This window comes from Bombina bombina, chromosome 5 (assembly GCF_027579735.1).
Source record: "Bombina bombina isolate aBomBom1 chromosome 5, aBomBom1.pri, whole genome shotgun sequence".
NCBI lineage: Eukaryota > Metazoa > Chordata > Amphibia > Anura > Bombinatoridae > Bombina > Bombina bombina.
Window position 1 is genome coordinate 87,204,463 of NC_069503.1, and position 25,906 is coordinate 87,230,368.

The 25,906-nt window shown below is 42.0% G+C and overlaps 1 protein-coding gene across 1 annotated transcript in view; it reads left to right on the top strand.

Moving 5' to 3' along the window:
* The window catches only part of LOC128661341 (oocyte zinc finger protein XlCOF6-like), a 45,072-nt gene extending 20,747 nt beyond the window's left edge, over positions 1–24,325 (top strand). Inside the window, exon 4 of the mRNA XM_053715604.1 lies at positions 22,501–24,325. Coding sequence (XP_053571579.1) covers positions 22,501–23,294 — 794 coding nt within the window. The 3' untranslated portion in view covers positions 23,295–24,325. The remainder of the gene's footprint in view (positions 1–22,500) is intronic.
* The last annotated feature ends 1,581 nt before the right edge of the window (positions 24,326–25,906 follow it).

Below are 25,906 nucleotides of genomic sequence, written 5' to 3' on the forward strand. Positions count from 1 at the left end.
TCTCTCAGCAGAGCTGTGAGACTTATATAGTGACTGTGATTTAAAACGTTGCTCTGTAATTTTTATGTTTAAAATTTAATTAGTGTTATTTTACTAATGGGAACAAACCTTTGCTAAAAAGTTGTGTTGTTTGTTAAGAGTGATGCTATAACTGTTTTTCAGTTCATTATTTCAACTGTCATTTAATCGTTTAGTGCTTCTTGAGGCACAGTACGTTTTTATTAAATAAAATTGTAACCGAGTTGCATGTTTATTGCTAGTGTGTTAAACATGTCTGATTCAGAGGAAGATACCTGTGTCATTTGTTCCAATGCCAAGGTGGAGCCCAATAGAAATTTATGTACTAACTGTATTGATGCTACTTTAAATAAAAGTCAATCTGTACAAATTGAACAAATTTCACCAAACAGCGAGGGGAGAGTTATGCCGACTAACTCGCCTCACGTGTCAGTACCTGCATCTCCCGCCCGGGAGGTGCGTGATATTATGGCGCCTAGTACATCTGGGCAGCCATTACAGATAACATTACAAGATATGGCTACTGTTATGACTGAAGTTTTGGCTAAATTACCAGAACTAAGAGGCAAGCGTGATCACTCTGGGGTGAGAACAGAGTGCGCTGATAATTCTAGGGCCATGTCTGATACTGCGTCACAGCTTGCAGAGCATGAGGACGGAGAGCTTCATTCTGTAGGTGACGGTTCTGATCCAAGCAGATTGGATTCAGATATTTCAAATTTTAAATTTAAATTGGAAAACCTCCGTGTATTACTAGGGGAGGTTTTAGCAGCTCTTAACGATTGTAACACTGTTGCAATACCAGAGAAAATGTGTAGGTTGGATAAATACTTTGCGGTACCGGCGAGTACTGACGTTTTTCCTATACCTAAGAGATTAACTGAAATTGTTACTAAGGAGTGGGATGGACCCGGTGTGCCGTTCTCACCCCCTCCAATATTTAGAAAGATGTTTCCAATAGACGCCACCACACGGGACTTATGGCAGACGGTCCCTAAGGTGGAGGGAGCAGTTTCTACTTTAGCTAAGCGTACCACTATCCCGGTGGAGGATAGCTGTGCTTTTTCAGATCCTATGGATAAAAAATTAGAGGGTTACCTTAAGAAAATGTTTGTTCAACAAGGTTTTATATTACAACCCCTTGCATGCATCGCGCCGATCACGGCTGCGGCAGCATTTTGGATTGAGTCTCTGGAAGAGAACCTTAGTTCAGCTACGCTGGACGACATTACGGACAGGCTTAGAGTCCTTAAACTAGCTAATTCATTCATTTCGGAGGCCGTAGTACATTTAACCAAACTTACGGCTAAGAATTCAGGATTCGCCATTCAGGCACGTAGGGCGCTGTGGCTAAAATCCTGGTCGGCTGATGTAACTTCTAAGTCCAAATTACTTAATATACCTTTCAAGGGGCAAACTTTATTTGGGCCCGGTTTGAAAGAAATTATTGCTGACATTACAGGAGGTAAGGGCCACGCTCTACCTCAAGACAAAGCCAAAGCTAAGGCTAGACAGTCTAATTTTCGTCCCTTTCGGAATTTCAAAGCAGGAGCAGCACCAACTTCCACTGCACCAAGACAGGAAGGAGCTGTTGCTCGTTACAGACAAGGCTGGAAACCTAACCAGTCCTGGAACAAGGGCAAGCAGGCCAGGAAACCTGCTGCTGCCCCTAAGACAGCATGAACCGAGGGCCCCCGATCCGGGACCGGATCTAGTGGGGGGCAGACTCTCTCTCTTCGCCCAGGCTTGGGCAAGAGATGTCCAGGATCCCTGGGCGCTAGAGATCATATCTCAGGGATACCTTCTAGACTTCAAATTCTCTCCCCCAAGAGGGAGATTTCATCTGTCAAGGTTGTCAACAAACCAAATAAAGAAAGACGCGTTTCTACGCTGTGTACAAGATCTATTATTAATGGGAGTGATCCATCCGGTTCCGCGGTCGGAACAAGGACAAGGGTTTTACTCAAACCTGTTTGTGGTTCCCAAAAAAGAGGGAACTTTCAGGCCAATCTTGGATTTAAAGATCCTAAACAAATTCCTAAGAGTTCCATCGTTCAAAATGGAAACTATTCGGACAATCTTACCCATGATCCAAGAGGGTCAGTACATGACCACAGTGGATTTAAAGGATGCTTACCTTCACATACCGATTCACAAAGATCATTACCGGTATCTAAGGTTTGCCTTCTTAAACAGGCATTACCAGTTTGTAGCCCTTCCATTCGGATTGGCTACGGCTCCAAGAATCTTCACAAAGGTTCTGGGTGCCCTTCTGGCGGTACTAAGACCGCGAGGAATTTCGGTAGCTCCGTACCTAGACGACATTCTGATACAAGCTTCAAGCTTTCAAACTGCCAAGTATCATACAGAGTTAGTTCTGGCATTTCTAAGGTCGCATGGATGGAAAGTGAACGAAAAGAAGAGTTCTCTCTTTCCTCTCACAAGAGTTCCATTCTTGGGGACTCTTATAGATTCTGTAGAAATGAAGATTTATCTGACAGAAGACAGATTAACAAAGCTTCTAAATGCATTCCGTGTCCTTCATTCCATTCAACTCCCGTCAGTAGCTCAATGCATGGAGGTGATCGGCTTAATGGTAGCAGCAATGGACATAGTTCCCTTTGCACGTCTACATCTCAGACCGCTGCAATTGTGCATGCTGAGTCAGTGGAATGGGGATTACTCAGATTTGTCCCCCACTCTGAATCTGGATCAAGAGACCAGAAACTCTCTTCTATGGTGGCTTTCTCGGCCACATCTGTCCAGGGGGATGCCATTCAGCAGGCCGGACTGGACAATTGTAACAACAGACGCCAGCCTACTAGGTTGGGGCGCTGTCTGGAATTCTCTGAAGGCTCAGGGACAATGGAGTCAGGAGGAAAGTCTCCTGCCAATAAACATTCTGGAATTGAGAGCAGTTCTCAATGCCCTTCTAGCTTGGCCCCAGTTAAAAACTCGGGGGTTCATCAGGTTTCAGTCGGACAACATCACGACTGTAGCTTACATCAACCATCAGGGAGGGACAAGAAGCTCCCTAGCAATGATGGAAGTATCAAAGATATTTCGCTGGGCAGAGTCTCACTCTTGCCACCTGTCAGCAATCCACATCCCGGGAGTAGAGAACTGGGAGGCGGATTTCTTGAGTCGCCAGACTTTTCATCCGGGGGAGTGGGAACTTCATCCGGAGGTCTTTGCCCAAATACTTCGACGTTGGGGCAAACTAGATATAGATCTCATGGCGTCTCGCCAGAACGCCAAACTTCCTCGCTACGGATCCAGATCCAGGGATCCGGGAGCGGTTCTGATAGATGCTTTGACAGCACCTTGGAACTTCAGGATGGCTTATGTGTTTCCACCCTTCCCGCTGCTTCCTCGATTGATTGCCAAAATCAAACAGGAGAGAGCATCAGTGATTCTAATAGCACCTGCATGGCCACGCAGGACTTGGTATGCAGATCTAGTGGACATGTCATCCTGTCCGCCTTGGTCTCTACCTCTAAGACAGGACCTTCTGATACAGGGTCCATTCAAACATCAAAATCTAACTTCTCTGAAGCTGACTGCTTGGAAATTGAACGCTTGATTTTATCAAAACGTGGTTTTTCTGAGTCGGTTATTGATACCCTGATACAGGCTAGGAAGCCTGTTACCAGAAAGATTTACCATAAAATATGGCGTAAATACCTATACTGGTGTGAATCCAAAGATTACTCCTGGAGTAAGGTTAGGATTCCTAGGATATTGTCCTTTCTACAAGAAGGTTTAGAAAAGGGTTTATCGGCTAGCTCATTAAAGGGACAGATCTCAGCTCTGTCCATCTTGTTACACAAGCGTCTGTCAGAAAATCCAGACGTCCAGGCATTTTGTCAGGCTTTAGCTAGGATCAAGCCTGTGTTTAAAACTGTTGCTCCGCCATGGAGTTTAAACTTAGTTCTTAATGTTTTACAGGGTGTTCCGTTCGAACCCCTTCATTCCATTGATATAAAATTGTTATCTTGGAAAGTTCTATTTTTAATGGCTATTTCCTCGGCTCGAAGAGTCTCTGAATTATCAGCCTTACATTGTGATTCTCCTTATCTGATCTTTCACTCAGACAAGGTAGTTCTGCGTACTAAACCTGGGTTCTTACCTAAGGTAGTCACTAACAGGAATATCAATCAAGAGATTGTTGTTCCATCCTTGTGTCCAAATCCTTCTTCAAAGAAGTTACGTCTTCTACACAATCTGGATGTAGTTCGTGCCCTCAAGTTCTACTTGCAGGCAACTAAGGATTTTCGACAAACGTCTTCCCTGTTTGTCGTGTACTCTGGTCAGAGGAGAGGTCATAAGGCTTCGGCTACCTCTCTCTCCTTCTGGCTTCGTAGCATAATTCGTTTAGCCTATGAGACTGCTGGACAGCAGCCTCCTGAAAGAATTACAGCTCATTCTACTAGAGCTGTGGCTTCCACTTGGGCCTTTAAGAATGAGGCCTCTGTTGAACAGATTTGCAAGGCTGCAACTTGGTCTTCGCTTCATACTTTTTCCAAATTTTACAAATTTGACACTTTTGCTTCTTCGGAGGCTATTTTTGGGAGAAAGGTTCTTCAGGCAGTGGTTCCTTCCGTATAATGAGCCTGCCTATCCCTCCCGTCATCCGTGTACTTTTGCTTTGGTATTGGTATCCCAGAAGTAATGATGACCCGTGGACTGATCACACATAACAGAAGAAAACATAATTTATGCTTACCTGATAAATTCCTTTCTTCTGTTGTGTGATCAGTCCACGGCCCGCCCTGTTTTTTAAGGCAGGTAAATATTTTTTAAATTATAATCCAGTCACCACTACACCCTTGGCTTCTCCTTTCTCGTTGGTCTTTGGTCGAATGACTGGAGGTGACGTAGAGGGGAGGAGCTATATAGCAACTCTGCTGGGTGAATCCTCTTGCACTTCCTGTAGGGGAGCAGATAATATCCCAGAAGTAATGATGACCCGTGGACTGATCACACAACAGAAGAAAGGAATTTATCAGGTAAGCATAAATTATGTTTTTTGTAGATAGTATTTACCATCGAATTTGAATAGTTATTGTTTAAAATGAATGCCATACAGTCTAAAATTATTTTTTTCTTTATATTGTTCATATCTTGATCTTTTTCAAATATTTTTTGTAGCTTCTAACCCTTGTGTATGTTCTATGCAAGTGTATAAGGAACTTACATCGCATGTTGCAAGTATATAGTTTTCACACCATATCACTTCTTTAATTATATTTAGAAAATGTTTTGTGTCTTTCAAGTGTAATGTTATTGATTTCACATATTTCTGCAAGAAAAAATCAACATACTGTGAAATATTTGAAGTTAGTGAATCTATCCCAGATATTATAGGGCATCCTGGTGGATTTTTGATGTCCTTATGTATTTTTGGCAGAAAAGAGAATACCGGAGTTCTCGGGTGTTCAATGGATTTGGTGATCAATGGCCACTCCCAACATTTAAGATTTGTTTATTGATTTTAAAGTTAGACAGTTTGTGAAACACCTCTAACTCTCTCATACGGGGGGGGGGGGGGGGATTGTTTTAGCTGGTTCTGTTAGTGAAAAAAAGATATAATCTGCAAATAGTGACATCTTATATTCTTACCCCTCTATTCTTAGACCTTATATGTTTTTGTTTAATCTAATTTTGGTCACCAGGGCCTCAATAAGACATGTGAAAAGCAAGGGGGATAAAGGGCAGCCTTGCCTGGTGCCGTTTGTTATCTGTAGTGGACACGATAAGACTCCATTGAGGACTATTCTTGCACTGGGTTTGTTATAAAGTGCGAAGATTCTATGCAATATTCTATCACTTAATCCAAAGGCCCGTAGTGTTGCCTCTAGAAAAGGCCATCCAACTCTGTTGAAGGCCTTTTCAGCATCAGTAGAGAGCCAGATTGAGGGAATATTTTTGGATTTAGCATGCCACATCAGATGTAGGTTGCGTACTGTATTGTCCTTAGCCTCGCGGTAAGGGATGAAACCAACCTGATCCTGGTGTATAATTTTAGGTAGAATTAAATTAAGCCTATTAGCTATGACTTTTGCAAAAATCTTTATATCTGTGTTCAACAGGGAAATTGGTCTATAATTTGGTATAAATGTATTAGATTTATTTGGCTTTGGAATCAGAGTTATATTAGCTTGCAAGGCAAGGGGGGGAAAATTTGTTGTCTTTGTCTATACTTTGAAAGTACGCTAGAAGGTGTGATATTAGGAGATCTTTAAAAGTGGTGTAATAATCATTACTGAAGCCATCAGGACTTGGTGATTTCCCTGTTTTTTAATGATTTAATTGCTAGTTGAATCTCCTCAGCTGAGAAGGGTGCTTCTAAGTCATCTCTCTGTTCTTCAGTTATTCTGGGTAAGTGTAATTGGGCTAAGTAATTTTGTATAACTGTGTTTGTTGGGGGAGGAAAAATTTGGTTCAGGTTATATAGGGATTCATAGTATTGTCTAAAACTGTCCGCTATGTCTGTTGACGTATGCCAGTCTTTCCCCCTTTCATTTCTAATGTGTAAGATATACAGGTTGAGCATTTTTTTCCTAAGTTGTCTAGCTAGGAGTTTCCCTGTTTATTAGCACCCTCATAGAAGGTTTTTTTAAGAAATAGCGCATTGCGTTTGGCCTCCATCCCTAGAAAACAATTGAGTTGTAGTCTTTTATGTTCTAGACTTTCAAGGAGGGAATAGTCTTTAGGGAATACTTTATGTATTTCTTGAAGCTTATTTAAGTCAGTCAGTAACGAGGTTAAATAGTTGTGCTGTTGTTTTATTTTGGCTGCTTTCAAAGCTATCAGTTCTCCTCTGAGAACGCACTTATGGGCATTCCATATGTGTTGTGAGCATATGTCAGGGGTATTGTTCAGCTCAAAGTAATCTTTGATGGACCTGGTTAATTGGATTCGTATTAAGGGGTCTTTCAAGAGGTATTATTCTAACCTCCAAGTTCTTGTTTGGGGGGTGTGGGTGGAAAAATTAAAAGTGCAACTAATCATGGCATGATCCGACCAGGTTATAGGGTATATTTCTGAGCGAAGAACTTGCGATAGGCTGGTTACATCAGTCATCAGATAGACTATTCTGGAGTAATTTTGGTGAGGATGTAAGTAAAAGGTGTAGTCTTTTATATCTGGGTGATGAATACGCCAGACATCATGTATTGCAAGGGTAGACAGGTGGGTCCTTATTAAATTCAGAGTTTTGTTGGGGACCGATGATTTTCCTGTGGAACAATCAATGGTAGGATTCAATGCGACATTAAAATCCCAGCCAACAACAAAACTATTTTTAGCGGATTCTAATTTTATTACATATAAGGTGGAAGAATCGGGGAGAATCCAAGCTAGGCACATAAATATTAGCTAGGCTTATAGGTTTATGATGTAGAATCCGAGAGATAATTAAGTTTCTCCCTTCCTTATCTTTAATGATTGAGTTAACCTTAATGGGAATGCCTTTGTTAATCATTATACATACTCCATTGTGTTTGGAGTTATTAGAAGAAAAATAAGCTGGGCCAAATTTCTTAAAGGAGAAGTGAGGTTCATGTCCCCTCTTAAAATGGGTCTCCTGAAGCATTACAATATCGCATTTAAGTCTTTTATAATCCCTGAACTCAACAGATCATTTCTGGAGGATATTAAACCCCTTGACATTATGTGAAAGAATTTTAAGATTACTCGTATTTGTCAACATTGATAAACATTGGTTTATAGGCTATTACAAATGACGTGTTACATTTAAACATGGAATTCGTGGCAGGTAAGGGCAACATTAAGAGAAAGGCCTGAAACATCATATGCACATTAAACATAACAGTAACATTACTAATTAAACAATAGCTGAAAACAACTCCAACATAGAGTGTATTTTTGAAATTATACACCTTAATAGGGGAGTGAACGGTGTCGCATATTGCTCTCGTTAGCTATATATATAAAGGGTCAGGGTGGAGACCCAGGTATAAGAAGAAGAATAATTTAACATGGATCCCTAAGATCGTAATACAACTGAGGTAGGGTATTGACGGTAAGTGTCCCTAGTATTATGTGTCTAAAAGACAGGTAGTATCAGTTTATTCAATGTCCAGGGATCAAACATGGTGATTTGAAATAACATGAGAAACAAATTTATAACAATGCCAACCTACTAACAAAACATTTAACTATTTGTTATCATTTGGTTCTTACCCAATACCCAAGTCCAGGGAAACCTCCGTAAAAAGGCCACTAATGGTCCATTAGTGATCCTGAGTTGTCCCAAACTTGAAGATATCATATTCAGTCCAGATTTGTAAATTAGGACAAACATTGGTAATACTGGGGTCAGGGGAGGTCTGAAGGAGATGGTTCTGTTTTCCTTCTTTTAGATTCAGACTTGTTCCATTGTGGGCGTTACTCCCTGGGAGGATCTTGATTCTTATCTCGTTGTGGAGATGAAGTCTCCAGGACATCATCCACTGGTTCAATTTCTTCGTCAGATTATCTAGATCCTGGAATGTTTTGTAAATGATTTGAGAGCCATTGTGATTGATGATTAGACTGAATGGGAATCCCCAGCGGTATCTAATATTATTATCCTGCAGGGCTTTAGTAATAAATCTGACCTCTTTCCTCCTCTGTATAGTTAGAAGGTATCTAGATTAAAAATACAATTTATTTTACAAATACAGTAAAACAGTTCAGTAAAAACAAATCACAATAAAATACAGTACAATACATTAAAACCTACATGGATCCATGGTTAATCTATCAAAGTCGAGAATCTATGACAGTACTAGCACAAAGCAGCACTGGAGAGTGTGTGACAGTGGTAGCAGATGCTATACAAAGAATAATAAATATATATAAAAAAATACAATATGAAAAATAACAATATAAAAATAAAAAATAACAATGAGGTAACAAACCAAGTTAAGTAAGAAGGTGTCTATGAATGAACAGATGAAGCAAATCTAGTGACAAATAGCAAAGGGTGTCAATGTTGTGTATCAAAAACACTAGTGAACAAATAAACAGATGAAAATCAAATGAATATAACGATGAAAATAAAAATATCAATGTCAAAAAATGTCCCAAGGAATGTCCAATTCCAAACAGTTCATTGTGAATGATCCCATTATACTGTCTCCATCGTGGAAAAAAAGAGAAAAACAAAAGCAAAAATGACATCAAAACACTGTAGTCCAAAACGCAAATCCGGTGATATTATTGATAAAACAAATCACAATAAAATAGAAAAATAGCAATTTCGACGTGAAAAAATGAAAATATGAAAACCAGTGATGGAACCTTTTGGAAATAGGTGGTGAACAAAGTAAGTAGAAAGTAATAAAATTGAAGAAAAAAGTGATGTAAAAAATATTGGAAAAAATGAAGTCTCCTGAACCCAGCAACAGCTCCACAGGAAGTAAATGGGAGGGGAACAAAGGGTCTAGCTGCAGACTGGAGCTCCACTCTAGACAGGAAACATGTGACCTCCACTCAAAACTCCTCTGTATAGTTTGCAGGCAGAGATCTTGCTATATTTGCAGGGTATGATCTTTGAAAGTGATGGTTATTCTTGACCTCGTAGCTTGCCACAGCTCTTCTTTAGTGGTGTACCTCAGGAACCTCATAATCACATCTCTTGGTGGAGAGGGAGGTTTAGAGGGGGGTCTAAGCACTCTATGAATCCGTTCAATGGCGTCATTTTGAAGCTGAGGTGATCTAGGGAGTAAGGAGTGAAACAAATCTTTGACATAGGATTTTAACTGATCTTGAGGTACTTCTTCAGGGATACCTCTAATCCTAAGATTATTCCGTCTCCCACGGTTATCTAGATCTTCAAGTTTTTCCTGCAAAGATTGTACCATTGAATCCTGTATCGATAACTGGTGTGTATTTGAGCTGACCATGTTATTAAGAGCATCTTGACCTTCCTCAAGGTAGTCGAGTCTAGAGCCCATATAATTCAAATCCTTTTTAAGGTCTCTCATTTCTACCTTTATAAAGGACTTTAGAGAATCAAGATCAGACTTGGAGGGGAGATCTGCAATTTTTTACTGCAAGACAAGTAAAGAGTTATGTTATAAGGGCATAGATTCCAACTGTATCTCTGAAGTAAACTTTTCTTGAGGCTGGGATAGCTCTGCTGGGACAGAATCTGAAGAATGAAAGAAAGTAGACACAGATGGAGTGGTTGCTACAGGCTTGTTGCCCTTGTCCATTTTGGGACCTTTGCGTTGAGACATGATGGTGGCCTTCAATAAGTGTGTGTGATAAACCTTCTAGATTTCTAAGAGCCGTATGTAAGGTATTAGTTTGGGGTTAGCCTCAGGTGTGAGGGTCATCTATAAAATCCCACTTTGGTTAATGAGAAGTGTTAATAACTTCTAAATGGAGTAGCCCCACCTAAAACAATGTGACCCTCCAATAGTAGTAGAGGATAACAAAGACATCTGCTGGTAGTATTGTCACTTGAAGTGTTTAGAACCAGTAGAACTTATTTTTTACTTGTTATTTGGTAGGAGGAGGATAAAAGAAACTTTTGTCCTTTATTTATATTTTCTTTATTTAGAAGAATAGATCAAATGTCCCTGCAGCCTGACAGCTGGTATTATTGTCACTATAAGCGTTTTAAAACCAGTAGAACTTGTTTTTTACCTGGTATGTGGTAGGAGGAGGGTTAAAGAAATGTTTGTCCTTTATTTATATTTTGATATCTGGCTTTATTTGGAAGAATAGGTCAAATGTCCCTGCAGGATGCCGAACATCAATACAGGCTCTGTGTTCAGAGTTCAGTCACAAGACCTGCCCCCACCAGCCTCCCCTTGTGTGCCTGAGGAACAAATCTACTCACAACTAGGATGGAGGCAGCTGGATATCCGGAGGTCGCGTGTGCTAGTCGCAGTGGGATAAAGGGTCGATGCTAACCCCTAGAGATGGATACCCCTCCTGAACCTGTCCAGACGCACCATCTCCTGCTTCTGTTATGCGACGTACAAGTAGTATGAATGACAGAGACAGCAGCTGCAACTCTGGCTGCTCTGTATCCGCGTCTCTCCAGGTCAGTCAAGCAAGTCACAGCGCAGCAGTGGATCCCTTGACTGGAGACCGGGTGAAGTCTGCCTCTGGGGTGCTCCTGCGGGTCCAGATGTGGGGAAGGCTGACAGGGGTATCGTGGGGGCCTTTCCAGGCAGGATCCAAGATGGCAACTGGGCCTCCGCTGAGAATGGGAGCAAGTCATTTGTAGGTTCTCTAGGTGTTGGAAGATCTCCAATTCTTGCTCCGGGCCTTGCTAGTGAAGTTAGGGACCAGGTACGATAAAGATAGGGCCTCCACCTGCCCGTTATGTAGCTCAGATCTTTTGACAGACTTGCATTTCAGGCAATTTGTGCTGACTCTTAAATTAACTTTACGTGCATGAGCACAATGTTATTTATATGAAACACATGAACTAACACCCTTTAGCTGTGAAAAATGTCAAACGCATTTAGATAAGAGGCAGCCTTCTAGGGCTTAGAAATTAGCATAGGAGCCTCCTATGATTAGCTTTCAACAAAGAATACCAAGAGAATAAAGCAAATTTGATGATAAAAGTAAAATTAGAAAGTTGTTTAAAATGACATGCACTATCTGAATCGTGAACGATTAATTTGGACTTTAATTACCCTTTAAGGGGCAATTATAACACACACAGTGTTAACTGTACTAAATGCTTGTGGTGAATCAATAGCACATATGTAATAACCTAATCAGCTGATCTGTATCACATGAATTGTTATGTGTCCCTTTAATTATAACATACGTACAGTTAATCAGAACCATTATTTATTATTATCTGTCTAAACCATTTAATATACTTTTTACAGACACGGCCAGAGCACTGAGAGATATCAGGTATTGATGTAACTGGAGTGAATAAGGGAACCTTCTTCCTGAGCACAGACATTGGAGCCTGTTATCAGCATGAACTCATATGTGTTAGGTGAGTAAAATAGATATTATGCTAACTTTAATTACTGGGAAAATAAAATAGATCACTCATTAAACAAATATAAACTATTATTTTTATATCTGCATCGTTTAAGTACATTTGTGTCAGTGACAGTTATAAAGAAGGAGCAACTCCCATTGGGATGAGGATCAGGGTAAAAAATAATACTCCCCCCCTCTGTCCTTTTAGACAGATCATGTCCAACAACTGCCTAACTTCACCCCCAGACTTCTGTACTCAGAATACCTGCAACTCCACCTTCCCCTGCCCTGACCTCGCTCATGGAACACCCATAACTAGACTTAAATGACTACCTTGATCCCAGTGAGTGTTCCCCACCCCAGAACCGCCCCTGATTTGTGTGCTTAATTTTGCAGTAAATATTATTAAAGTAATAAAGTTTATGGCTGTTTATATAAATTAAACAACCACAGCTGAAGTTTAAAAGTATTGTAAAATCACTGCTTCTTACCCTCTCAAAACATCTCACACTGATGAACAGTCTGTGATGATTAAGACATCATGTTCTCACCCAAATTATTGAGCATGAGTCGGGCAGTGCTGTATGTGCGCTTGCTTGTGCAATGTTAAATGAGGATGGTGGATGCCACCTCTCTTGCCTGGAATACAGATGTTCTTGTTCCCTGGCTTAGAACATTATCAGACATCCCAACCTGCAAAAACTCATTTCAGGGAGGTGGCTTCACCGGCTACTGCGCCACCCCCCCTCCCAGTTATATATTGGACACCTTGAAACCCTAAATAAGATAGAGTATTATCATTAAAGTAGCTTCCCACTAAAGTCACATTAAAAAAAAAAGTAGCTTTATTGCACAACCACATACAACAAACCTATTTCTCTTGTTGTATTCAGTCCACGGGTCATCCATTACTTATGGGATATATTCCCTTCCCAACAGGAAGTTGCAAGAGGATCACCCAAGCAGAGCTGCTATATAGCTCCTCCCCTCACATGTCATATCCAGTCATTCTCTTGCAACTCAACTAGATAGGACGTTGTGAGAGGTCTGTGGTGTTTTTTATACTTAGTTTATTTCTTCAATCAAAAGTTTGTTATTTTAAATGGCACCGGAGTGTGCTGTTTGTTCTCAGGCAGTATTTGGAAGAAGAATCTGCCTGCGTTTTCTATGATCTTAGCAGAAGTAACTAAGATCCACTGGCTGTTCTCGCACATTCTGAGGAGTGTGGTAACTTTCAGAAAGGGAATAGCATGTGGGGAATCCCGCAAACAAGGTATGTGCAGTAAATTATTTTTCTAGGAATGGAATTGACTAAGAAAATACTGCTGATACCGATGTAATGTAAGTACAGCCTTAAATGCAGTAGTAGTGACTGGTATCAGGCTGATGAATGTATGTACAATAAGTAATTTTCTAGGAATGGAATTTGACTAAGAAAATACTCTTAATACTGAAGTAATGTATGAGCCTTAACTGCAGTAGAAGCGACTGGTAGCAGGCTTATTAATAACACTACCTAACTTTTAAAAGTGCATGTTTAAAACGTTTACTGGCATGTTATTCGTTTTTTGTGAGGTACTTTGGTGATAAATCTTTTGGGGTATGATTTTCCACATGGCTGTCGTTTATTTCTACATAGAAACGGTTAACTGAGGTTTCCCACTGTTGTAATATGAGTGGGAGGGGCCTATTTTAGCGTTTTTTTTGCGCAGTAAAAATTATGTTTCAGTCTTCCTGCTTCTTCCTCCTTGATCCAGGACGTCTCTAGAGAGCTCAGGGGTCTTCAAAATTCATTTTGAGGGAGGTAATCAGTCACAGCAGACCTGTGACAGTGTGTTTGACTGTGACAAAAACGTTAATTGTTAAATTGATTATCCGTTTTTGGGTATTAAGGGGTTAATCATCCATTTGCTAGTGGGTGCAATGCTTTGCTAACTTAATACATTTACTGTGAAAATTTGGTTGCTATAACTGATTTGGTTCATTGTTATTTCAACTGTGACGATTTTTTGTGCTTCTTAAAGACGCAGTAGCGTTTTTTATATTGCTTGTAAATTTATTTGAAAGGATTTTCCAAGCTTGCTAGTCTCATTGCGAGTCTGTTTAAACATGTCTGACACAGATGAATCTGTTTGTTCACTATGTTTGAAGGCCAATGTGGAGCCCCATAGAAATATGTGTACTAAATGTATTGATGTCACTTTAAATAAAAGTCAACCTTTATCGGTAAAGAAATTATCACCAGACAACGAGGGGGAAGTTATGCCGACTAACTCTCCTCACGTGTCAGTACCTTCGCCTCCCGCTCAGGAGGCGCGTGATATTGTGGCGCCAAGTACATCAGAGAGGCCCATACAAATCACTTTGCAAGACATGGCTGCTGTTATGACAGAGGTATTAGCTAAATTGCCTGAATTAAGAGGCAAGCGCGATAGCTCTGGGTTAAGGACAGAGCGCGCTGATGATGTGAGAGCCATGTCTGATACTGCGTCACAATTTGCAGAACATGAGGACGGAGAGCTTCATTCTGTGGGTGACGGATCTGATCCAGGGAGACCGGATTCAGAGATTTCTAATTTTAAATTTAAGCTTGAGAACCTCCGTGTATTGCTAGGGGAGGTATTAGCGGCTCTGAATGATTGTGACACGGTTGCAATTCCAGAGAAAATATGTAGGTTGGATAGATACTTTGCGGTACCGGTGTGTACTGACGTTTTTCCTATACCTAAAAGACTTACAGAAATTATTAGCAAGGAGTGGGATAGACCCGGTGTGCCCTTTTCCCCTCCTCCGATATTTAGAAAAATGTTCCCAATAGACGCCACCACACGAGACTTATGGCAGACGGTCCCTAAGGTGGAGGGTGCAGTTTCTTCTTTAGCTAAACGTACCACTATCCCGGTGGAGGATAGTTGTGCTTTTTTGGATCCAATGGATAAAAAATTAGAAGGTTACCTTAAGAAAATGTTTGTTCAACAAGGTTTTATCTTACAGCCCCTTGCATGCATTGCGCCTGTCACTGCTGCTGCGGCATTCTGGTTTGAGTCTCTGGAAGAGGCCATTTGCACAGCTCCATTGGATGAGATTATGGCCAAGCTTAAAGCACTTAAGCTAGCTAATGCATTTGTTTCTGATGCCGTTGTACATTCAACCAAACTAACGGCTAAGAACTCCGGATTCACCATCCAGGCGCGCAGAGCGCTCTGGCTTAAATCCTGGTCAGCTGACGTGACTTCTAAATCTAAATTGCTTAATATTCCTTTCAAAGGGCAGACCTTATTCGGGCCCGGCTTGAAAGAAATTATTGCTGACATTACTGGAGGTAAGGGTCATACTCTTCCTCAGGACAGGGCCAAATCAAAGGCCAAACAGTCTAATTTTCGTGCCTTTCGTAACTTCAAGGCAGGAGCAGCATCAACTTCCTCCGCTCCAAAACAGGAAGGACCTGTTGCTCGTTACAGACAAGGCTGGAAAACTAACCAGCCCTGGAACAAGGGCAAGCAGGCCAGAAAGCCTACTTCTGCCCCTAAGACAGCATGAAGAGAGGGCCCCCTATCCGGAAACGGATCTAGTGGGGGGCAGACTATCTCTCTTCGCCCAGGCTTGGGCAAGAGATGTCCAGGATCCCTGGGCGTTGGAGATCATATCTCAGGGATATCTTCTGGACTTTAAAGCCTCTCCTCCACAAGGGAGATTTCATCTTTCAAGGTTATCAGCAAACCAAATAAAGAAAGAGGCATTTCTACGCTGTGTGCAAGACCTCTTAGTAATGGGGGTGATCCACCCAGTTCCGCGGACGGAACAAGGGCAAGGGTTTTACTCAAATCTGTTTGTGGTTCCCAAGAAAGAGGGAACCTTCAGACCAATCTTGGACCTAAAAATCTTAAACAAATTCCTAAGAGTTCCATCATTCAAAATGGAAACTATAAGAACCATCCTACCCATGATCCAAGAGGGTCAATACATGACCACAGTAGACTTAAAGGATGCCTACCTTCATATACCGATTCACAAAAATCATTATCGGTACCTAAGATTTGCCTTTCTAGACAGGCATTACCAGTTTGTAGCTCTTCCCTTCGGGTTGGCTACGGCCCCGAGAATCTTTACAAAGGTTCTAGGCTCATTTCTGGCGGTTCTAAGACCGCGAGGCATAGCGGTGGCTCCGTATCTAGACGACATCCTGATACAGGCGTCAAGCTTTCAAATGGCCAAGTCTCATACAGAGATAGTTCTGGCATTTCTGAGGTCGCATGGGTGGAAAGTGAACGTGGAAAAGAGTTCTCTATCACCACTCACAAGAGTCTCCTTTCTAGGGACTCTTATAGATTCTGTAGAGATGAAAATTTACCTGACGGAGTCCAGGTTATCAAAACTTCTAAATGCTTGCCGTGTCCTTCATTCCATTCCACGCCCGTCAGTGGCTCAGTGCATGGAAGTAATCGGCTTAATGGTAGCGGCAATGGACATAGTGCCATTTGCGCGCCTGCATCTCAGACCGCTGCAATTATGCATGCTAAGTCAGTGGAATGGGGATTACTCAGATTTGTCCCCTCTGCTAAATCTGGACCAAGAGACCAGAGATTCTCTTCTCTGGTGGCTTTCTCTGGTCCATCTGTCCAAGGGTATGACCTTTCGCAGGCCAGATTGGACGATTGTAACAACAGATGCCAGCCTTCTAGGTTGGGGCGCAGTCTGGAACTCCCTGAAGGCTCAGGGATTATGGACTCAGGAGGAGAAACTCCTCCCAATAAATATTCTGGAGTTGAGAGCAATATTCAATGCTCTTCTAGCTTGGCCTCAGTTAGCAACACTGAGGTTCATCAGATTTCAGTCGAACAACATCACGACTGTGGCTTACATCAACCATCAAGGGGGAACCAGGAGTTCCTTAGCGATGTTGGAAGTCTCAAAGATAATTCGCTGGGCAGAGTCTCACTCTTGCCACCTGTCAGCAATCTACATCCCAGGCGTGGAGAACTGGGAGGCGGATTTTCTAAGTCGCCAGACTTTTCATCCGGGAGAGTGGGAACTTCATCCGGAGGTCTTCACTCAACTGATTCATCGTTGGGGCAAACCAGATCTGGATCTCATGGCGTCTCGCCAGAACGCCAAGCTTCCTTGTTACGGATCCAGGTCCAGGGACCCGGGAGCGGCACTGATAGATGCTCTGACGGCTCCTTGGGTCTTCAACATGGCTTATGTGTTTCCACCATTTCCGATGCTACCTCGACTGATTGCCAAGATCAAACAGGAGAGAGCATCTGTGATTCTGATAGCGCCTGCGTGGCCACGCAGGACCTGGTATGCAGACCTAGTGGACATGTCGTCCTGTCCACCATGGTCTCTACCTCTGAGGCAGGACCTTCTCATACAAGGTCCTTTCAAACATCCAAATCTGATTTCTCTGAGGCTGACTGCATGGAGATTGAACGCTTGATTCTATCAAAGCGTGGCTTCTCGGAGTCAGTTATTGATACCTTAATACAGGCACGGAAGCCTGTTACCAGAAAAATTTACCATAAAATATGGCGTAAATATTTATATTGGTGCGAATCCAAGGGTTACTCATGGAGTAGGGTTAGGATTCCTAGGATATTGTCCTTTCTACAAGAGGGTTTAGAAAAGGGCTTATCTGCTAGTTCGTTAAAGGGACAGATTTCTGCTCTGTCTATTCTCTTACACAAATGACTGGCAGAAGTTCCAGACGTCCAGGCTTTTTGTCAGGCTCTGGCTAGGATTAAGCCTGTGTTTAAGACTGTTGCTCCTCCGTGGAGCTTAAACTTGGTTCTTAAAGTTCTTCAAGGGGTTCCGTTTGAACCCCTTCATTCCATTGATATTAAGCTTTTATCTTGGAAAGTTTTGATGGCTATTTCCTCGGCTCGAAGAGTCTCTGAGTTATCGGCCTTACATTGTGATTCTCCTTATCTGATTTTCCATTCAGACAAGGTAGTTCTGCGTACTAAACCTGGGTTTTTACCTAAGGTAGTTTCTAACAGGAATATCAATCAGGAGATTGTTGTTCCATCATTATGTCCTAATCCTTCTTCAAAGAAGGAACGACTTTTGCATAATCTGGACGTAGTCCGTGCCCTGAAGTTCTATTTACAGGCAACTAAAGATTTTCGTCAAACTTCTTCCCTGTTTGTCGTGTACTCTGGTCAGAGGAGAGGTCAAAAAGCTTCGGCAACCTCTCTCTCCTTTTGGCTTCGTAGCATAATACGTTTAGCCTATGAGACTGCTGGACAGCAGCCCCCTGAAAGAATTACAGCTCATTCCACTAGAGCTGTGGCTTCCACCTGGGCCTTTAAGAATGAGGCCTCTGTTGAACAGATTTGCAAGGCTGCAACTTGGTCTTCACTTCACACTTTTTCAAAATTTTATAAATTTGACACTTTTGCTTCTTCGGAGGCTGTTTTTACGAGAAAGGTTCTACAGGCAGTGGTTCCTTCCGTTTAAGTTCCTGCCTTGTCCCTCCCATCATCCGTGTACTTTGGCTTTGGTATTGGTATCCCATAAGTAATGGATGACCCGTAGACTGAATACACTTAACAAGAGAAAACATAATTTATGCTTACCTGATAAATTTATTTCTCTTGTAGTGTATTCAGTCCACGGCCCGCCCTGTCTTTTAAGGCAGATCTAAATTTCAATTAAAACTCCAGTCACCACTGCACCCTATGGTTTCTCCTTTCTTGTCTTGTTTTGGTCGAATGACTGGATATGACATGTGAGGGGAGGAGCTATATAGCAGCTCTGCTTTTGTGATCCTCTTGCAACTTCCTGTTGGGAAGGGAATATATCCCATAAGTAATGGATGACCCGTGGACTGAATACACTACAAGAGAAATAAATTTATCAGGTAAGCATAAATTATGTTTTTCCAGTGATCATACGCTTGTTGAATGCTTAAATATTTTAGAATACAAAGTTTAATTATGTGCAGTAAATAAGGTAGTATTTGTGTTTTATTTTATTAAATTCAGTGAGGGCTTTTTGGCTACTGATGCTTTGAGGGTTCTTTAACGTCCCAGCAACTAAAGGCATTCCTTAAAGAAATACTTTTCCGGATTTGGGCCACATTGGATCATGGTACTTTTAGTTTCAGGGAGATTGCATTCCATTTCCTGGCATCAGGGAGACACTATTACAATTAGGGAGACTCCCTGAACTTCAGGGAGAGTTGGGATGTCTGCATTATGCAACATTCTTTGTCGTCATTTTTTAATTTGTGATTTATAGATAAACTAGTCCTAAAGCGCATTCACACGGGCCATTTTTTGCAGTACAGTGGTCCAACTCCTTGCGCTCTCTCCCTCCCCCACTCTTTTGCTCTCTCTCTCCCCCCTCTCTTTTGCTCTCTCCCCCTCTCTTTTGTGCTCTCTCTCCCCCCTCTCTTTTGTGCTCTCTCTCTCCCCCCCTTCTCTTTTGTGCTCTCTCTCCCCCTCTCTTTTGCTCTCTCTCTCTCCCCCTCTCTTTTGCGCTCTCTCTCTCTCCCCCTCTCTTTTGTGCTCTCTCCCCCATCTATTTTGCGCTCTCTCTCTCCCCCATCTCTTTTGCGCTCTCTCCTCCCCCTCTCTTTTGCTCTCTCTCTCCCCCTCTCTTTTGCGCTCTCTCTCTCTCCCCCTCTCTTTTGCGCTCTCTCTCTCCCCCATCTATTTTGCACTCTCTCTCTCCCCATCTTTTTTGCGCTCTCTCTCCCCCTCTCTTTTTAGCTCTCTCCCCCTCTCCTCTCTCTCTCTCTCCCCTCCCTCTCTCTCCCCTCTCTCTCTCCCTCTTTTGCGCTCTCTCTCTCCCCCCTCTCTTTTGCGCTCTCTCTCTCCCCCTCTCTTTTGCGCTCTCTCTCTCCCCCTCTCTTTTGCGCTCTCTTTCTCCCCCTCTCTTTTGCGCTCTCTCTCCCCCCTCTCTTTTGCGCTCTCTCTCCCCCCCTCTCTTTGTGCTCTCCCCCCTCTCTTTTGCGCTCTCTCCCCCACTCTCTTTTGCACTCTCTCCCCCCCTCTCTTTTGCTCTCTCTCTCTCCCCCTCTCTTTTGTGCTCTCTCTCTCCCCCCTCTTTAGCTCTCCCCTCCTCTCTCTCTCCCCCTCTCTCTCTCCCCCCTCTCTTTGTGCTCTCTCTCTCTCCCCCTCTTTTGCGCTCTCTCCCCCCTCTCTTTTGTGCTCTCTCCCCCTCTCTTTTGCTCTCTCTCTCTCCCCCTCTCTTGTGCTTTCTCTCTCCCCCCTCTTTTGCTCTCCCCTCCTCTCTCTCTCTCCCCCTCTCTCTCTCTCCTCTCTCTCTCTCTCCCCCCTCTCTCTCTCCCCCCTCTCTTTTGTGCTCTCTCTCTCTCCCTCCCCCTCTTTTGCTCTCTCTCTCCCCTCTCTATTTTGCGCTCTGTCTCTCCCCCTCTCTTTTGCGCTCTCTCTCTCCCCCTCTCTTTTGCGCTCTCTCTCCCCCCTCTCTTTTGAACTCTCTCCCCCTCTCTTTTGCGCTCTCTCCCACCCTCTCTTTTGCGCTCTCTCCCCCCTCTCTTTTGCGCTCTCTCTCCCCTCTCTTTTGTGCTCTCACTCCCCCTCTCTTTTGTGCTCTCTCTCTCCCCCCTCTCTTTTGTGCTCTCTCTCTCCCCCTCTCTTTTGCTCTCTCTCTCCCCCTCTCTTTTGCGCTCTCTCCCCCTCTCTTTTGAGCTCTCTCTCCCCCTCTCTTTTGGGCTCTCTCTCCCCCTCTCTTTTGCGCTCTCTCTCCCCCTCTCTTTTGCGCTCTCTCTCCCCCTCTCTTTTGAGCTCTCTCTCTCCCCCATCTCTTTTGCGCTTTCTCTCTCCCCCCTCTCTATACCCCCATCTCTTTGGCGCTTTCTCTCCCCCTCTCTTTTGAGCTCTCTCTCTCCCCCCTCTCTCTCTCCCCCATCTCTTTTGTGCTCTCTCTCCCCCTCTCTTTTGATCTCTCTCTCCCCCTCTCTCTCCCCCTTCTCTCTCTCTCTCTCCCTCCCCTCTCTCTCTCCCTCCTCCTCTTTCTCTCCCTCCCTCTCTCCCCCCTCCTCTCTCTCTCTCTCCCCCCTCTCTTTTGCGCTCTCCTCCCCCTCTCTTTGTGCTCTCTCTCTCCCCCTCTCTTTTGCGTTCTCTCACCCCCTCTCTCTCTCCCCCCTCCTCTCTCTCTCCCCCCCTCTCTCTCTCCCCTCTCTTTTGTGCTCTTTCTCCCCCCTCTCTTTTGCTCTCTCTTTCTCCCCCCTCTCTTTTGTGCTCTCTCTCTCTCTCCCCCCTCTTTTGCTCTCTCTCTCTCCCCCCCTCTTTTGCTCTCTCTCTCTCCCCCCTCTTTTGCTCTCTCTCTCTCCCCCTCTCTTTTGCGCGCTCTCTCTCCCCCTCTCTTTTGCGCTCTCTCCCCTCTCTCTTCGTGCTCTCCCCCGTTTCTTTTGCTCTCTCTCTCCCCCATCTCTTTTGCGCTCTCTGCCCCATCTCTTTTGCGCTCTCTCCCCCCTCTCCTCTCTCTCTCCTCCTCTCTCTCTGCCCTTCTCTCTCCCCTCCTCTCTCTCTCTCTCTCTCTCTCTCTCTCTCCCCCTCTCCTCACTCTCTCCCCCTCTCCTCTCTCTCTCCCCTCCTCTCTGTCTCCCTCCCCTCTCTATCTCGTGACCGTGCCCAGCCACGCCCCTTTCATGGCCATCGCCGCACGGCCACTCCCCCTTCATGTCTACCACGCCCCGCTCACGCCCAGCCACGCCCACTTCTGCCGCAGATGATGGATCAGCTAGGGAGTAGGACTCAAAGGCCAGGTGTGTTTGTCCTCGTGCTGTCTCTACTGTGCATGACAGCTTCGAACAAACACTCTTGGCCTTTTATATAATAGGATAAATGTAAAAATTAACAAAAAATGGAAGACATTTTGTTGTGTATAAACGAATAATATGATTTTTATTTAAATGGATGTATTATAAAGAATAAATATTGTTACTTATTTTTATTTAATTTCTTTTTATGTAGACAAACACATGAATAGTTCATATCCATCCTTAACTACAACAAGCATCAGAATGATACCACAGACTCCAACATTTTTAGACACTAATAAATATTCACAAACATTGGAGAAATCACAGCAGATATTTAAAGAAGATGGTGAATTGTCAGGAACTGGGCAGCAATCATTATGTACAGAGAGTAATTTAGTCATCAAACAAGAGGACAAGAATTATGCCTTATCTAGTGAAATGATTATCCCTGAGGATAAGCCACAAACATTTACTGAGTTTTCAAAAAAATTTAAAGAAGAGAAAAGTCTACAGTCTTGCCAAATGAGTCATACAAAGGAGAGACCTTTCAAATCTACAGGATGTGAGAAAAGCTTTAGATATAAGTCTCATCTCCTAGAACACCACCAAATTCACACAGGTAAGAAGCCAAACACATGTCCTGAGGGTGTCAAATGTTTTATACAAATGACAAAACGTATAGCTCATGAAAGGACCCACACAGGGGAGAAACCATTTAGCTGTACAGAGTGTGGAAAAAGTTTTACACAATTGGATAATCTGAAAACTCATAAAAAAAAATCACACAGGAGAAAAGCTTTTCACGTGTACAGAGTGTGGAAAAAGTTTTACACAAAAGAATGATCTGAAAAAGCATGAAAGGAGTCACACAGGAGAAAAGCCGTTCACATGTACAGAGTGTGGAAAATGTTTTACACAACAGAGTGATCTGAAAAAGCATGAAAGGATTCACACAGGGGTAAAGCCATTCACATGTACAGAGTGTGGAAAAAGTTTTACACAAAAGAGTCATCTGAAAAAGCATGAAATGATTCACACAGGAGAAAAGCCTTTCACATGTACAAAGTGTGGAATTTTTTTTACAGAAAAGAGTAGTCTGAGAAAACATGAAAGGATTCACACAGGAGAAAAGCCTTTCACATGTACAGAGTGTGGAATTTTTTTTACAGAAAAGAGATATCTGAAAAGGCATGAAATGAATCACACAGGAGAAAAACCTTTTACATGTACAGAGTGTGGAAAAAGTTTTACACGAAAGAGTCATCTGAAAAAGCATGAAAGGAGTCACACAGGAGAAAAACCTTTCACATGTACAGAGTGTGGAAAAAGTTTTACTCAAATAAGCAGTCTGAAAAATCATGAAAGGATTCACACAGGAGAAAAGCCTTTCACATGTACAGAGTGTAGAAAAAGTTTTACAGAAAAGAGTGATCTGAAAAAGCATGAAAGGATTCACACAGGAGAAAAGCCTTTTACATGTACAGAGTGTGGAAAAAGTTTTACAGAAAAGAGTAATCTGAGAAAACATGAAAAGATTCACAAGGGAAGAAACCTTTCATATGTTTAGAAAGTGGAAAAAGGGTTTTATTGAAATCAGGTATCACAAAACACCAAATATTTACACACAAATAAACATTATATACACAGTGTACAAACCTTTTTTAAAATTATCATAAAGAGAATAAACTCTCTTAATTGAAGCATCAATAGAGATGTTATTGTAAATAATACTTTCTAAATCCTAGTTATAAAAGCACCAGATTGGAAGAGCTCTCCTTTGTTCATCTATTTATGTGCTCCTCAGTTTCTCTCATATAAATGTGATAGAATTTAAACACCACACAGGAATATACAAATCTTTCCTCATACTGACCAATTTACTAAACCATTCACTACCAAAGCACCCACAGTGTTGTTTATTAATATGCCAGTATTAGGAGTTGTACGTTTGATTTACATAGGGGAGCAAATAATTACATTTACAGAATTAAGGAGTCTTTATATGAATAGATTGTTAGAAAATTATATAAACAAGAACATCAGTCTCAAATGATTGACATCTGGGAGATATATTTAATGTGCACATCATGGGGATAAACCTTTTCTTATAGCAATAGATGCTTAGCATTGTACATGTTATATACCAGAGGAATTACTGAGGGGAAACTGATTTTATTTCATGAGACACAATATCAGTAACCGGTACATATGTGATCATTATCAGTTTAATTTTAATGGCTACTATAACCTACATGTATACTGGGTATGTAATATGTGTGTCATGTGATCATAATCAGTTTAATTTAAATGGCTACTATAACCTACATGTATACTGGGTATGTAATATGTGTGTCATGTTCTGTAACTGGATATTATGTCTGTTAGATGTTTTCATGTTAGTTAGAAGCCACAAGAACTGATAATAGCACATACTGTATATATAAAGGGAACATTATATGTCTGATAAATCCCTTTGTATCAAGAGCACAAGTGTTAGGTATATTTATACCATTGTGTGCATATATCATGTAATGCTGCTTTTTACTATATAATGATATACAATGTTTTTTCCTGCAAATAAAAAGTGATTGTAATCGAGACCAGTATTTTGTGTAATTAACAACACAATATCACAGAATAATTAGGAAAACATCATCAAACACAGAAGCTAAAACTGACAGTCAAAGTTAAACGCTGATAATTCAGATAGAGCAGTAATTTTACCCAACTTTCCTATTTACTTCTATTATGTAATTTGCTTTGTTCTTTTGATATCCTTTGTTATAGAGTAAACCTAGGAGGCTGATATTATATGAGTTTAGGGGCGTGCACGTGTATTTAGCACTCTGTGCAGCAGTGTTTGCAACTATGTATAACATTGCTATAAATGTTTGTGCAAACTCTGCTGTCTGAAGATACGTGCACGCTCCTGAGTTCACCTAGGATAGCTATTTAACAAAGGACACTAAGAGAACCAAGCACAAATGATAATATAAGTAAATTGGAAAGTTTTTTTTTGAAATGTCATGTTCTATCCAATCCATTTAAGTTTAATTTTGACTTTACTGTCCCTTTAACAGTACATAAAACTATATCAAATTAACCCCCGACCTTCACTAACCCGGATTATTAATCACCAGCAAGGCTTTATACACAGACATTTTCTGACACTTTTAATTTAACTTCTGTTATCAAACTTATGTAGTACTGGGAGCTGACTGGTAGCTACACACATGTGTCTCTTGTCATTGGCTCATCATATATGTCCAGCTAGCTCCCAGTAGTACATTGCTGCTCTATAGCTGTTGTAGGAGTTAAAGGGACAGTCTACACCTTGGTCATCTTAAAGTCTTACCTTAGATTAAGCTGCAAATAGCCTCCTGCACCCTTTCTATATCATGCAGCAGGAACAGTAAAAAAGTTATTTTAAAAGGAATAATGGCTGCCAAGCTCAGCCCACTGATCATGACCTGGGCTGCATCTAGGCACTCTGCTGAATAGCAATGATAGTCTGTTGAATCCAACTAGTGAGCCTTTTATGATTGGATGCCAATTGCCGCCCAGATCATGATGTCATCAATGGGCTGAGCTTGGCAGCATTTCAAATGCCTGAAAAAATATATTTATTTTAAAATAACTTTTTACTGTTCCTGCTGCATGATATAGAAAAGGTGCAAGAGGCTATTTGCAGCTTAATCTAAGGTAAGACTTTAAGATGACCAAGGTGTACACTGTCCCTTTAAATACATAGTTATAGGAGTGCAGAGTCAGACCGAGCTCTAAGATGGTGATGTGAATTAGAAGCTCCGTAGCACACAGTCACCAAAAAGGAGCAATCTAGTCCCTAAAGTAATGAAAAAGACAGGATCCTGTCACCAGACATGCAGGATAGATGGGAGACTCGCTGGGTGTGAAAATTTTGTGGACCGGAGTCATACAGAATGCACAGAGTCTGATATACTGTTAGCCGTTTCACTGCGGCCTAAACCACATAGCGCTCCATCGGACTGGCTTGATTTAGAGGCAACCAATCCTCCAGAGGTCTCTTTTCACCATTGCAAGTCATTGCCATAGTTCAAGGTGGCGAAATATATTTAAAGGGACATTATACACTCATTTTTTCTTTGCATAAATATTTTGTAGATGATCTATTTATAAAGCCCATAAAGTTTTTTTTTT